A 15,796-nucleotide genomic window follows, 5' to 3' on the forward strand; every position below is an offset into this window, starting at 1 on the left:
GTGTGGTTGGGGGCGGGGAGGGAGGTAAAACATGAAAGGAAGTCTCAATTTTTATTTAGTATGATCAGTGATTTCGCAATCTTTCATGTGAGTTTCATGGTGTTCTCAGCTTGTAAGTGCATGCAATACAGACTGCAGTAATCATAGTTCTGTTATATAGCTTTTACCTAATCAGGAAGCCATCAATGCAAGTTATACAAGGTCAAAAGAATATGAAAACTATGAAACTAGAAAGGTATAGAAGACCACATAAAAATTTGATTAGCATTGAGCGAAAAAAGATAACAACTAAAGCAAGCAACAAGAGTTTCCAATTCAGCACAACTGTATCTACCAAAATAATGGACTTCTTGTCAGCACATACAGAGCTCTGGTATGATTTTCTCAGCTATTAATTAGAGATAATATTCTTCAACTATTTTTGAAAGAAAAATTTTATAACCACCAATTTCAGCAAAGGTAAGATCATACTAAATCAACAGAAGAGGAAAAAAGAAAGCAATGCAGCTGAATATCAGAGAAGGATTAAAAACAGGGAAACCTATCAAGACACCATTTATCAATCATACTTTTCTATAAAAATTTAGCTGGTTCCTAATCTCTAATATACCTCTCTGGCAATTATTTCTATTAAAATTAAAGGCCGCACACGCAACACATGATAGAATTATTATGAATTGAGGAAAATACCCTTTACATCCATAGTATATACCTTTCAAGTAAAAATAAAAATTAACATTTATGAACACAAGGAATCAGGTAAGATGCATACCTGTACAATTTGCACTCCAACACTCGACCTTGTTTCATACAGATTATCATTCCCAGCTCCATTCAAATTTGGCCCAGAAATACAATAGCTCCGGTCAGGGCTACAATAACAAAAAATCAACAGTTAAATCCATAGTTGCCATGAGATGTGAAGTGATTTTGAAAGGAGAAGACAGACTACAAAGAAAAAATACAGACTACAACCTCAAATGGTCCCATCTACGTATCTTCAAATCAGTTCCCCCAGTCAACAAATCACCACCTGGTAAGGGAAGCATCGCACGAATACCAGGAAAACGAGGAGGCGGTTCATTAAGCTCCTCGACTCTGTACTTTGGTTTGACATTCCGCCTCACATCTAGTTTAAGATTTGTCTTACTGGATGGCCTGGCCAAGGCCCATGGTATATCAGAAATTTCTTCGTTGTCATAATTTGCAACCCTCATGACCTGTAAGAGAAGTTTAACAATGCCATGTAAAATTAACAATATAGAGAAGGATAGGGTAACAGTAAATTAAAAGAAAGTAGATCGAAAAAGAATTTTTATGCAGCTAAAAGTAGTACAAGACATTCTTATATCATCTAACACTTGGAGAATATCATTTCGAGCAAAATGCAGCACATAGCATTTGGAGATTAACACAATATTCATCCTTGAAATTCATAATCAATTGCATCTCTTTCATAATATAAAATCTTAAGTACAACCTTTGGGTGGTTATTAATAAAAAGATTATTTAGTGTAGCTGTGTATCTGCAACAGGCCATACCCCATGTAATTTAAGTTCTTACAATAATTACCAATATAAAACAAAAAAAATAGGCCTAACATATTGTATGTGTGCGAGAGTGTGCAGTGGTATTAGATTGACTTTTCAATTATCCATAAGTCACCCACCGCACAAAAACTTCAATTTGTAGCAAGTGTCGCAGCAAGAGACATCATGCATTGTCAAATTTTAGATTACACAGCAATAATTCCATTCCAATGTTCAAATTAGAGCAGAAATAATGGACATTTAAATATTGAAGTGCGTGACAAGAGCAAATCCTTAACAAATTAGCATATACACGATATCAGTGATATGCAAACCCTTCAAAACTCAGTTTTCTACTAACATACAGTCCTTCGTACCAAATTTTTCATCTATCAAAACACAAGATGTTAATATATGAAATGTTGCTTTTCGTAAAGCCCTTTTTTGCTCATGTAGTCTGTGTAACTAAAGTAACACCTAGACAATAGCCAAGGCTATTGTGCATTATCCTATTCTATGCCACCCAAACTGATTATCAAAGGCAACCAATAAAGACAATTGGCACATACCTGGTGGCAGCTCCCAGTCTCAGCATTCCAAAGAGAAACTTCATTACACCCTGCAGCAACATATATGAGTGGTCTTGCAGTGCTGGTTACAGTGACATTTGGAGGAGGAACAAAGAGGCACATCTTCTCTACAGGGCATACATGAGAATACTTCCATGAGTTTACAGGGATAAGGAACCTCAGATCCCAAAGTGTTAGCACACCCCTGGAAGAGCCTGAGACAAACCAGTTTCCACAAGGACCTGTAACCAGAGACGATATGTAGCCTTCCTCAGGAACTGCTTTTAATGTCCAGGCGTTTGAATGGGCCCTGATATCCCAGAGATGGATCCCACAATTTTGGGTGCTGTACATAACACTCTGGCCATCACTGTTATCACTGGTGTAGTTCAAAAGACTAAGAATGGCACCTTCCTTGATATCCTTCTTTTTTATATCAGCAATCCCTGAATACTTCTCAACAACATTACCAAGGCCTCTGGACATGTGCTCAACAGAAAACATATGAATTGTGCCATCACATGCTCCAACAACAACTTGAGCTATGTTGTGAAGCATAACAGTGCATAGCGCTCGACTCCCCTCCAGGTGATAAGTTAACCTTGATCTAAATGAGATGTCCTTCTCCAATTTTCTTGAATCCCACACCTTGATAGTTGAATCATCAGATGCGCTCACAAAAAAGCTATGATCACTTGAAACTGCAATGTCATTGATGGCAGACCGGTGCTCCTGCAAGTGCGCAATCAACACCCCACGAGGTTTCCAACCTGAATCAGGAATTGAAGCAGCCCGTGCAAATAACGGCAATCCAGTTAGATCTGTTGGGGGGGCATCTTCCACCGTAAAAGAACTTCCTTTTGAAGTTCCATATAATCCCATATCTTGATATTTACCATTAAAGAATGATGTTTGCTCATTTTCTCTGCTTTCTGGTTCATGTACCACTCTATAAAATGGTTTAGAACCATTTGTAATGCTAAATGAACCTGAAACCAGCTTAGGTGCAGGAACAGAACTAGCCAGGCTAAATGATTTAATTCCTGGATCCACCCAGGGCATGAATGATGAACTGAATGCAAGGGAGTTCATTTGCAACGAAGAATCAGATGTTGCTGGAGGAAATTTAACTGCTCGCCTGTCCATGCTAAAGGAGTATAAGGGTATGCCTTCTGAGGATTTATCATGTAAAAAGCTATTCACACCACTAAACTGAGGGGACATACAACCTGAGAATTGCAACTTCTCTGAGCACAGGGCATCACGAATGTCGACTTTGCTGGAAGCATTGGCCATAAAGCCCATAGCTATTAACTTTGCATCACCATCCTCTGGCTGTTCCAATCTATCAGCATCATGATTTTGATCCTCAGGACTTGATTCCTTTTCAGGCCAACTCTTCACTGAATTCGGTTCCTTATCTTCTCCCTTGAGCAAATCATCAGGTTCCCATTGTTTTGACTGGGCTGATGGATTGTACCATATTTTCCTCTGTCTCTCTAACATGTCTGAACTCTGGGCATTTTCTAAGTTGTGGTAAAACTCCTGTCTTGTAACTGGAGGAACCAAACATAAAAGTAGAGACTTCTCTGAAGCTAGAGAAGCTGGATGTCTGCAAAGGAACCGGCGTATAACTGGTGCTAGGAAAACATATGAATCTACTGTTCCTAAACTCTCACTGCAGGCAGCAACGAAAGAGACAGCTGACCTTCTAACCCATTGACTAGGATAGCATGACAATGGAAAGGCATGCTTTATCATTTCAAGCAGTACCCGCTTCCGTAGGAAGCCGCGTTCACACAAAATTGCCAAGCAGTCTAATGCATTTACAATGACAAACTCAGTTTGATCACTTAAGGCCTGATCAATGTAAGGTAAAAGATATTCTTCCACACTTCTTTGGCCCACAAAGAAGCAGACATATACAATCTTGCTATAGAATAATGCCCTTAGTTGCTCATCTCGATCATTGAGAAATGCAGGAAGGATTGGTAACAGAAAGTCATTGCTTTGTCTGTGGCCAAAGAAGAAGCACAGATTGCCAATGTCCTGAAGGAGTGCTCTCCTGATATTTGGAGTTTGTTTTGGACCCATGACAAGTTCCTGAACAACCTCAGCAATTGATTTCCTCAGCTGTGACAACTGCGCATCATTATTTACTCTCTGCAGCTGCCCAGGTCTTTCAATAAATGATGCCATCGAATTCTGTGGTGAACTCATTTCATCAAGAACACCTGCCTTGCTCAAGCTTATTGAATGAATCAAGAACCCATAAGCAGTTAAAGCCAGCTTCGCTATATTGCTGGCGTAACATATTCTCACACTTTCCTCGGGATCATCAGGAAGCATGGAAAGCATTGGAAGAATATACTCAGGGAAAATCTTTGCATCACTAGGAGGAAAATCACGAACTAAAGGCAGAATGTCACACAAGGTTTCCAAGGCAGCAGAACGCACTATTGCTGCTGGATCCGAAAGCATTGCAATAACATATGGCAGCACACGCTGTAAGCGATCTTCATCATCAATATATAATGAACAAGACTTCAATAAAAGTATAGCTCCTCTCCTCAAATGTGGCAACTTGACATTACGTATGCAAGAGCATAGCAGAGAGGCAATCAGAACCATACCTTCACATTTCATGCTATCTTCAGGTAACGGTAAAAAAGGCATACCAAAGGTATCTGATTGACTGTCATACTCAGACATCAATGAACTCAAATCATCCATTGTAATTTTTTTCAGAAATGGATGATCATTTCTCCTAAATGCATTTGAGATAGTTTGAAGAAGCTCATCAGGAGATTTGGTGCTGCATTGCTTGAGATCCTGGCAAAATTCAGAACCAGGTGCACTATCAGGCATCAATTTCGCACTATAATACCCACTACTTTGTTTTACGTCCCCAAGCAGGCTATTGATATCTCCAAGAAGATTGTACTGTTGACAACTTAAACCATTTTCTATTCTCTCTCTGTTTCTCCAATGACTTGTCGAGTCCAAGTTTTGTTTTTCAACCATCTCTTCTGATAGTTTCCCATTCAAACTATTTGCAAACATGTCTCGTCTGGTGCCAGCCACCTCACTTGTCCTGTTTCCCATCATTTGCTTAAGTATCTCATGGAAAACACTCTGGCATATTGCAACCTACAGTACAGATAAAAGAGCCTCAATGTGTGTATATATGAGTTGCAACAAGGACGAGTTTTATGTGCTATATCAAAATATCCTACCCTCATGTCAGAATGAAGTGGATTCCAGCAGCAGTAAAAATTATGCAGAAAGGGTGAGAAGTAGCTTGGAAACACAACAGCTGCATAATCTTGTAGGTAGCTTTCAGCAGAAAGACGTGCCTCAGGCTCCAACTGGATCATATGCAGTATCATCTTGCGGATTCCAGAATCTGGGATCTGCACGTCCAGCGCGTAGATTTATCCACCATAAGAGGGATAGTTAAGGATGATCGAGATCTATCCAAGTTTCACCATAGTGATTTAATACAGCTCTAAAACACTACAGGCTTTGGCTTAAGAAAAGCAGAATGAAATGGGAGGTTAAAATGAAGTTTCAAGGATAAGAGAGACAGAGTGAAATATCATGGGTAAGACTAAGTATTCAAAATAGCGTAAAAAACCCAAATAAAATTGAATGCTTCATAAATGATAAACCCACCTCTCTTATTCTTCTCTTGGTGGGTAAAATTGATTTATGCACAAATATATTGAGACTACTGTAATGAACTAGACAAAGCCAGGGGGAGATGAAGAGAAACAGAGAGAAGGACCTTTTCAAGATATTGGCTAGGATCGTATTGTCCTCTACGATAAGCAAGAAGCTGGGAGAGTTCAAACAGTTGCTGACCCTCAAGAAAAAGCTCCGCAATGACGCACCTAAACAGAAACATGATGAATCAGATAATTGTTGCAACACAAAATAAAACATATAAAACCAGGACTTCAACTACAAAATTTGATCAGTTTTATATTAGATCCATGCAACCCAAAAGCGATACCCCAACCAGAAGTCACTTTACTTGATTCTGCATTGTTAAAAATATCAGGTCACAAGAAATTTGACCTGTATACCAATCCCACAAACAAAACATAAGAGAAAAAGAAACCTTGTTTCTTTTCTTTTTTTCTCTTATGTCCAGAGAATGTTAGCGATAGGGCAGTCGCAACCCTCTTCCCCCAACCTCAAAAACTCCCAACATTCTTGTGAAGGGAGAATTACCAGCGACGCAGTTGGTACTGTCAAGAAAAGGAAGGAGGGCGATTTTGCATTTGGATAATGCTAAACAATGAAATGAAACCGCAGCACAAAATCATGTCGATTACCCTGCATAACTAACAATTTCATTGTGCATTAACCATTACAGAAAAAAGTTTGCACGCGGTGGGGATATGAAAATCAAGTTTGGCAAGAATTGTGAAGTGAAAGCATCATGGAAGATAGAGATACTAATATACTTAGCAAGCTCACCCTACAGCAAATATGTCCATGGACGGCAATAGGGGTGCATCTTGAGCAACTTGCACCTCGCCTCCATGCTCATAAAATCTCTGAAATTTGAGGATGAGTAAGTATAATATATTGCATGATAACAGCACTGAACAATAAAGGAAAACTGGAAACAGTTTAGAACCATATGTTTCTTGAGTGCCTTGATGATCAATAAACAAGCAGTCAGTATACAGAATAGAGGGGAAAACAAAAATGAGACTAATGCAGATGGTGAGCATTAGGATCAAAGATCTGTTGGGACAAAACAAAACCTCGGGTGCAAGATAACAGAGCCTTCTTCCTCCTGTGTCAAAGAAGAATGAGAAATCCGAAGGATCATCATAAGGGATGTAAGTTGGTTTAAATGAGGCGAAGTCAGCAAGATAAAGCCAATTCCAGGAAGTAACCAGCACATTCTCGCATTTGATATCACCTGCCATTGACAAAGAGTATCAGAAGATGCGAACCTCGGTAGAAACTAAAAGTTAACTGCACTCACCATGACAAATGCCCTTGTCATGACACTGTTTCACCGCAAGAAGCAACTGCAATGGAATAAGCATAAATAAGAGTCCAGAACAGTTGTATTTTAAGTAATTATTTTATTGGTAAGAAAGTGAAGGAAACAAAGGAAGACCTGGAATGCCAACCACTTCTTTTCAACGAGACTGAGAAAAGGACGAGTACTCAATCGATCATGAAGATTATTGAAGAAGTATTGCCTCAAAAGATAGGCCGCTTTATCTGTTTCTTGAAAAAACTGCAACATCAACAACATCAGCATCAAAACCCAAATCATCGTATCGATTTAATAGTCAAAATTGCAGACCTGGAAGGGCCAGACGTGATGATGGTCAAGACCATGGAAGGTATCCTTGATGTTGATGAGACGGCGGTGGTAGTCGGTGAGATCAATGTTATCACCACGCTTGAAATAAACCTTGACCAGAACTAATCCCTCATCGTGCTTGCACAGTATAGACTTGAAGAACCTGCCTCGGCCTAGCACCTCCTTCAGTACCAAATTATACGATGACGGCAGGTCGTGCAGGTAGTACTCTGATGCCGATGCCTGCGTCGTCCGCGCGATTTTGTTTCCCATGCTTTCCTTTTTCTTTTTTTGTAATTTTAAATCTATTCTAATTGAATTTTACCATTAGGTCTTCTTCTGAGATCGTTTTGCTTTTACAATTATCCCGAACCCGAAAGAGGAAGGAGATAGGGAGAGATAAACCATAAATTGAAGCATTCCCTCTCCTCCGTCCCATAATATACTCGGGTTTAAATAATACACGCAACTCCAACCAAAGCTAAACGATCTGTCGGGGTCTGGGCAATTTTTCTGCTGTCGTTGAGCCAATTATAATTCGGTCCCTGGTTTTTTTCTAATGTAATCATTTTGGTTCTTTAGAACTAGCAAATGTAAAAATAGGGTCATCCTCAAGCATCTTCGACTCAAAACCCAATACAACCTGAAAGTATCTATTTAATAATATAGTTGTGGATTAAGTTCACTCATAGCTATATTGAATATCGTTTGGTAAGAAAAAAACTACTTTCCACTAACAAAATTCACTAAAAATTAAGATAAGACTGCAAGTTATGAAGAAGCAGCATTTAGCTGCTTCGTATGGGGTAGGAAGCTGTAGAGTGAAGCATAAAATAGCAAAATCATGCTCCACTGTTCACTAAATTTAAATTAATTTTTTAAAAAAAATTAGTGTGAGTAAATTAATTTACTCATATTGTTCAAGTAAAAAATTTAGTCTTTTTTTCAAAAAACCAGTATAGTTAATTAATTTCACTCATATTATTTACGTAAACATGAACGTGAACAGTAATTTTTATAAAAAAAATAGTTTAAGGTGAATTAAACTAGCTCGTATTGTAATCTCAATTTTATTCCTAATAATATTATATCTAATTTTATTGTACACTCAAAAAATCATAAAAATTGTAGTTCTTGTCGAATGAATTTTGTATGTAACGAAATTATAAATTTTTTAAAAAAAAAGTTGAGTTTTACTCGAAAAACTAGTATTTAATATTATTTAATAACACTACATAAATTAGAAGGATATTGCATGATGATGTAACATTTATGGAATTTGATCGCAATTCCAATTATGTTCTTGCCGAGTCCGACTCAGTTAAAAAAATCAGTTTTATGTTTATTTAATTGTATTTTATTTAAAAAATTAGAAGAAGATCGCTTAATGACGAGTGAATTAATTCAGTTTTTGTTGTTGCGTGCTTAAGAAACCATGAAAAATATAGTAATTGTTGGATAGATTTCGTATGTGATGACATTGCATATAGTTTAATGGAATAATAATAAAAATATTTGATATTAGTATTATTTATTTCATGATGTAATAATAGTAGTTAAATATACAATATTTAAATTTATCATTAATATTAATATATATATATATATATATATTTTTAATTATTTTATAACCTCAATATGAAAAGCATTTTTTAAATCAAACACATCAAACTATTTTTTGTTCAACCTCAATTTCAACTACAGTTTTAACCAAATATATATTTTTTCAAACCAATCTCATTAAATATATTTTTTATAAAACAACTTTTTTAAAACTACAATCACAACAGTAATCTCAATACCATACATACCCAAAACAAAAACTATATTTTTCATGGTTTTTTATAATGTTTTGGTTATAAATAGTGGTTGTGTTTTGACATATGGAACCCATAAAAAATGAGGTTTGATCATAGGTTTAGCTGAAGCAAATTTTTGATGCTTCTTCCTGCTATGTCTTTTTATAGTGGAGAGCAAACTCTTCACTGTTCATGTGAATATTAGAGTCACTCTCTATTATTTTTGCCATTGTTCCGCCCCGCTCGGGTTCAGTTTAAAGTTAAATGCATTAAACCAGGTTGAATCCAATTAAAAAAATTAATTTTTATTTTTTAATTATGTTTTATTCGAAAAATTAGAAGGAGATTGCTTGATGACGTAACATTTACAGAATTTGATCGCAATCCCAATTTTATTATTGCGGGGTTCGACCTTGTTAGAAAAAATTCAGTTTTTATTTTTATTTTTAATTGTATTTTATTAAAAAAATTAGAAGGAGATCATTTGATGACGTAGCAATTGTAAAATTTGATCGCAACCTCAATTTTGTTCTTGATGATATCTTACTTGATGTTGTCACGCGCTTAAAAAACCATGAAAAATATAGTCATTTCGTACGTTATGAAATTACACATAGTTTAATGGAATAATAAAAAATATTTGATATCAATATTATTTATTTTATGATATAGTAATATTAGTTAAATTTACAATATTTAAATTTAAAATCATTAATATTAATAAATATTTTTTTAATTATTTTATAACCTTCATTTGAAAAGTATTTTTTTAACTAACATATTAAATTATTTTTTGTTCAACCTCAATTTTAATTATAATTTTAATTAAATATATATTTTTCCAAACTAATCTCAACTAAAAATATTTTTTATAAAATACAATCACAACAACTACCGTAATATTAAACAATTGAGTTTAAATTAAAAAATAGCAGCTGCCCCAAAGCCCCAAATTTAGAAAGCCTTTAATATAATAAAGTTCTTCTTCTGCTTTTTATTAAGGTTTCTATGCTCTAGTATTATTATAAAAAAAATTAAAAATCTCAGTTTTTTATTATTCATTGAAACATAAATTATTATAAATTAAAATAATGTGAAAATAAAATTATCTTTATCATAAAAAACTTGTTAAGCATATAGCTCAATGTAGGGTCATGCGTTTTTTTTTTAAATATAATAATAACACTTGTAAAACAATCTTGTAAAATAATTGTTAAGCACGAGCAATTTATCTAGGTTTTTCTGTTTATTTTGCTCAATATATTTAGATGATTTTGTTTAAAAATAGATGGTTTTACTCTAACAAAGAAAACGGATGGTGTTACTACTTGATGCCTTGATAATATTATTTCAAATTATATAAAATGAGAAAAGTAATGTGTTAAACTCTCATTTAATTCTTATTACGAGATAATTTTATATATAGATGACAAAATATAAACAAATGTTTGCTCAGAATAAGAAAAGCTGGTATCTTTAAAAGGTTAGTTTACCTTGTTTAGGTGATAATCAAGTTGTTATTTTTCTGAAACCAAGAATTGATTTAAAAAAAATATTAAAAAATAAGTTATTCCATTAAATTTTGACTTTACTTTTAACACATTGCTAATATACTATTGTGTTAATTATCATAGTTATATAAGATGCTCGTGAATGATACATAAGTGTGCATATGTTAATTAATAATATTTAAAATTAAAATACTTCTTCTGCAAAATTGAATTTAATAGGTTAGGTTAGCTCAAATGCGCAGTTATCCTAAACTGAATATAATTCTGATTTAAAATAAATTTTAAATTTAAAATAATTTGAACCAATACAATGCAACTTTTATATTTATATAACTTTAGAAATTTTTTATTATCAACTAAGACTAAGAAAATTACAATGGATAAGGTTAAGTGTGTTTGAAAGTATAGTTGTAATTATTTTTTAAAGTATTTTTTATTTAAAAAATATATTAATAATATTTTTTTATTTTTAAAAAATTATTTTTAAAATTAAGACATTCAAATAATTGAAAATCATAAAAAATATATTAATTTTAAATAAAAAATTTTAAAAAAATATTCCCACATAAACACCAAATTAAAAAAGGCGAGAGAATTAAGAAAAAAAAATATGCTAGATTGAAAGTTGTGCTTCTGGTGCCAGAAAAGTGAAACTTGTGGTGGCAGACAGCTGGAGAGGAACGAAAAATCCCATAGAATGAATGATTTCAATTTCTTGTTTAATGGGTCATATAGTTGGCCCAGTACCGGGTCAGGCCGGGTCTCAAAATATGTTTGGCCCAGCCCAAGTCCTGAACACTTCTCCTGATTGACACAATCCATTCGTTGCGCACGTGGGAGGGACAGCGGAAACAAAACCTAACATTGAAGTCCGACGAACCTTCTGGGTTGTTTTGTTCTACTTGTTTTATTTTTCTTTCTTGTGTAGAAATCAAAAACACTATTGCTTATTTATTTTATATATCTATCGTCTTCTAGACTGAAATTGCATCTGCTAAGTTCTTTACTTCTGCCAATGTCTTCTCCTGCAGAGTTAAGTGTCGTTTCCCTTCCTTTTTGTTTTCAACAATGGAGGAGATGGGGTTTGTCAATCCAGCCTTCTTATCTCTCTTGTTTCTTATTTCTTGATTTTAATTAAATTTCAGGTACTACAAGTCTCTTCCACCTATAAGCAAGGCTTATGGGACCTTGTGCCTGTTTCTCACCACAGCTGTTCAATTTGGACTTTTTAATTTGCCGGATATTGCATTGATATATAAACCTGTGTTCTCGAGCTTTCAGGTATTAATTTAACCGATTATGTTTCATGGGTGTCCTTTCTTTTCTTTTTCTTTTTCCTTCCTTCTGTTGAAATGGTTCTAACTCGAACGTTTGTTTGTAGGTATGGAGGCTGATCACAACCTTCTTTTTCCTGGGGAATTTCTCTATCAACTTTGGAATTCGCCTCTTAATGATGTAAGATATAGTTTTCAGACTTGTTGATTTGCTTTTTAATTTGTTGCTTGTTCTTAAAAGTTTTAATTTCGGTTTGAGAAGCATATGAATACTTTCCTTCCCAGCACCAATGCTTCCCTGTTAACTCTTGCAACTGTACAGAGCAAGATATGGAGTCCAGTTGGAGAAAGGGCCGTTTGAAAGGCGTACAGCGGATTTCTTGTGGATGATGATTTTTGGAGCTCTATCATTATTGGTGTGTGGTTATCTTCCCTTTTAATTCATTTTCCTTGGATTAGGTCTCTGATTTTCCACTTGAAATTCGGACTCCGAGCTAGAGAACCTTTTAATTCGTTCTCCTTGGATTAGGTCTCTGATTTTCCTCTTGAAATTCCTAGGCAGATTATTCATGGCATGGCCAAGCTCATCCGAGCTAGAGAAATTTGAAAAGTGACCTTCATCTAGATTTACCATGTACTCTCCCTTTCTTATTTGACTTCCAATTTCTGTTGCAGGCCCATCTTTGGGAACATGTGAAGCTCACAGTGAGCTATAGCTTCGATGATACTTGTTTATATGAATTTATTCTTGCAAACATCCTCCTGTTGATTGAATGTGTAGAATGCGATCAATCCTTCTACTAACTTTGGCATGATCTTTCTCTTGGATTCTAGGTACTTTCTGCGATCCCCATTTTTTGGAACCCTTTCTTGGGGATATCACTTGTGTTCATGCTTCTCTATGTTTGGAGTAGAGAATTTCCTAACGCCCAAATCAACATATATGGGCTTGTAACTCTTAAGGTACGTCAAGTGGTATTCAGTTGCTAATTTTCATGGTGAAATGGTTTCTTGCATCTGCTGTGTGGACAATTTGTCGTCAAGTGCTTTCATATCTGATGTGAATGTTCATTTTTTTCTTCAGGCCTTCTATCTGCCATGGGCGATGCTTGCTTTGGATGTTATTTTCGGTGCACCTCTTATGCCAGATCTCCTGGGAATTATAGCAGGGCATTTATATTACTTCTTGACTGTGTTGCATCCTCTTGCAACTGGAAACATCATATTGAGAACCCCCAGATGGGTGTATCCTTATGTTGCTTAGTTCCTCGAAGAGAGAAGTTTATTTAGTTGTTTGCATTATTAATCAGCATGTGCTCAATGCGTAACCATCTCTCTTATACATTTCTTACCCTCTTTACACAAATGTCATTAACTTTCCTAATTTTTTTTTTTTTGATGTTTTGTTAGGAGATCACTGCAGGCATCCATTTACACATTGGAATTCTGATTCATTGCGTAGCTTTTTCTTTGCATGGACTTCTAACTTTCTCAGCATTTTGCAATCTTCTCTTGTATCACATTATTGCATAAGCTGGGACATACATTGTCGACCAACTGTTTAGCTTCCTTGATTAAGCTGCAATTGATTGTTAACTGAGTTTGCTTTTATGAAAGTTTCCTGCCACTGCAATTTCCTGAACTGTTAACAGAAATAAGCTGGTTGCAAGGTGGAGAATAGGAGCCCCAACCCCAATGTACAATAGAGCACAGCCTGACAGAACTACTGGAGGGGCTGACGGCACTACAAGTGCTGCTTTCAGAGGGAGATCTTATCGTCTAAATGATTAGTTGTGGTTCTGTCACCTGTTCCTGGTACATTCCATTTTCCTGTTGTTCAGAAGACACCACTAACAGAGGGAGCGAAAAATTAGATGCAAGTCTATCAGGAGTGATTTTGTGAAGGGGTCCTGACGGCTAAACCATTTTGTTTTTGTTTCATCGGCGGCTCAACCATTTTAAGAGCTTATTTGTCGAAGGAGCAGTTAATGTCATTTTCTTCCAGCATATTTGTCTTTTCATCTATTCTAGATGTAGTTGGATACTCGCATCTTAGAATGACATGCTGTGAACTTGTTTCAGTTACTCCATTATTTTGTATTTGTTTTTTAAACCATTTTGCTCAATTTGAATCGTTTTACAAAAATCGTATTTGGTTAAAATTAAATTTTGAATTAGATATGATGATGTTGTTACAAAAGTGGGTAAATGTTCTATATGAAACAAAAGTTAATTTATAATTATATCTTGAAATTAAACAGCAAGTTATCTTGATACAAGATGGGCAAAGGTCCCCAAAAACGAAGGAGGAAATATAGTTTTGCAACAATAATAATAAAAAATTAAAGTAAAAAATTAAATTACAGTACGTCCTGCCTTCTTAATTGAAAAAGTTCTATGCCCGGAACTCCGAGAATGTTTGAACGGCTAGCCTGAAAACACAGTTGTGGTAAACAAGATAATTGTATATAAATGCAAATTACTAGATACAAGGTGATTTGTCTCAACATCTCCTTTAATCTAGCATGGGTTTTATTCACTTAAATCAATAGAACGAAAAATACAATGTTTTAATTATATTATTATAGTCAACACTTTTTATTATAGACTTTTATAAATAAAAAAAATATTTAAAAATAAAATGAATCTGATAAATATGTCATACCAAAAAACTTCAACTTGATTGTTAAATTCAAAGTAATATAGGTTTGACAAACATGCCAAGTTCAAAAGACTTGAACTTTTCAACCATCCAAATCCAATGTAACATGGGTTTAGCAAGAATACTAGCTGCAAAATATTTGAAATCAACCATTGCTATGTTATAGAGCTATATGTTTGATCATATATGATTTTCTAAAATAAAAATATTGAAAATATGATAAAGTGTTATGCCTCTCTATCTAAAATAATCATTCATATTAATGTACTGATTTCTCTATACTCATAGGTATATACAAAGTTTTTTAAGGAATCTACTATACTTACCATTTCATTAATGATATGTAAGATATATTTATTTTTTATTAATTTTGTTAAAAGCAATGGACTTTCCAGTGCTTCCCTTCTTTAAATATGACAAGGTTCAAAATATATAAATACCACCTGAACCATCTAGGTAAGGGTTTATAACTTTTTATCTCTTAAGATAAACTCATATAGATTTCAGAATATTAACCAACTTAAAACTCAAGAATAAACATCTTTACTTCTTGAATTTAAGATTCTTTTAAGTTATCTATTGTTTTTCTAATAAATATACTAACTTTATCATTATAGGATCTTTAAATCCTCATGATTGAGATTGTTTTTGTAGGTACCCAAAATCTTACCATAAGTATGGCATTCCTTATACTAAAGAGAAGAAATCCAAACACTAAATAACCTATTATTTACATATCTTGGATTTTGGGATATCATTAGGTAAATTTTTTCAAAAGAACATATCTTGGATTTTGGGATATCATTAGTAGCACTGTTCGTGGTAAATTTTTTCAAAAATCATTAATAACTTTATTGTTTTATTTTCCCCCTAATTATCATCATTAACTACAAATAATCAAGATACTTCTAGAATATAACGAGTTACCAATCTTCTTGCCATAATAAATACTCTAGCCCATGTACAACCAATCCTTCAACAATTCATGGAATAATTAAAACTTTTCACCTAAGTAGTGTCGAGAAATCAACAAACGAGAGAAAATCTACCTTAAAAAATCTCAACTCCTCCTCAGTAAGTTGTTGTATCTCTCCACTCACCTCCATGACAACAAGT

At 34.5% G+C, this 15,796-nt stretch overlaps 2 protein-coding genes across 2 annotated transcripts in view; one reads left to right on the forward strand and one right to left on the reverse strand.

Moving 5' to 3' along the window:
• VPS15 (protein kinase family protein / WD-40 repeat family protein) overlaps nucleotides 1–7,874 on the reverse strand; it is a 10,788-nt gene extending 2,914 nt beyond the window's left edge. The window contains exons 1-10 of the mRNA XM_011008960.1: nucleotides 7,435–7,874; nucleotides 7,243–7,365; nucleotides 7,105–7,150; nucleotides 6,878–7,038; nucleotides 6,585–6,664; nucleotides 5,887–5,992; nucleotides 5,336–5,512; nucleotides 2,100–5,249; nucleotides 976–1,220; nucleotides 773–872 (exon numbers count right to left, since the gene is read on the reverse strand). Of these exons, the coding sequence (XP_011007262.1) occupies nucleotides 773–872; nucleotides 976–1,220; nucleotides 2,100–5,249; nucleotides 5,336–5,512; nucleotides 5,887–5,992; nucleotides 6,585–6,664; nucleotides 6,878–7,038; nucleotides 7,105–7,150; nucleotides 7,243–7,365; nucleotides 7,435–7,707 (4,461 nt within the window). The 5' untranslated portion in view covers nucleotides 7,708–7,874. The remainder of the gene's footprint in view (nucleotides 1–772; nucleotides 873–975; nucleotides 1,221–2,099; nucleotides 5,250–5,335; nucleotides 5,513–5,886; nucleotides 5,993–6,584; nucleotides 6,665–6,877; nucleotides 7,039–7,104; nucleotides 7,151–7,242; nucleotides 7,366–7,434) is intronic.
• A 3,726-nt stretch (nucleotides 7,875–11,600) lies between these two features.
• On the forward strand, nucleotides 11,601–14,138 carry DER1 (DERLIN-1). The gene is made up of 7 exons (XM_011008961.1): nucleotides 11,601–11,776; nucleotides 11,890–12,025; nucleotides 12,126–12,199; nucleotides 12,341–12,434; nucleotides 12,853–12,981; nucleotides 13,103–13,263; nucleotides 13,671–14,138. The coding sequence occupies exons 1-7, from the start codon at nucleotides 11,760–11,762 to the stop codon at nucleotides 13,807–13,809; spliced, it is 750 nt and encodes a 249-aa protein (XP_011007263.1). The 5' UTR covers nucleotides 11,601–11,759; the 3' UTR covers nucleotides 13,810–14,138.
• Nucleotides 14,139–15,796: the final 1,658 nt, after the last annotated feature.

Source organism: Populus euphratica, unplaced genomic scaffold, assembly GCF_000495115.2.
Source record: "Populus euphratica unplaced genomic scaffold, PopEup_1.0 scaffold714.1, whole genome shotgun sequence".
NCBI classification, from domain to species: Eukaryota; Viridiplantae; Streptophyta; class Magnoliopsida; order Malpighiales; family Salicaceae; genus Populus; species Populus euphratica.

Bases quoted from the DNA above. Each gene is read 5' to 3' on its own strand.
- DER1 (XM_011008961.1), top strand. The intron at 12,026-12,125 runs GTATTAATTTAA...GTTTGTTTGTAG, and splicing joins CTGTGTTCTCGAGCTTTCAG to GTATGGAGGCTGATCACAAC. The intron at 12,435-12,852 runs GTGTGTGGTTAT...CTTGGATTCTAG, and splicing joins TTGGAGCTCTATCATTATTG to GTACTTTCTGCGATCCCCAT.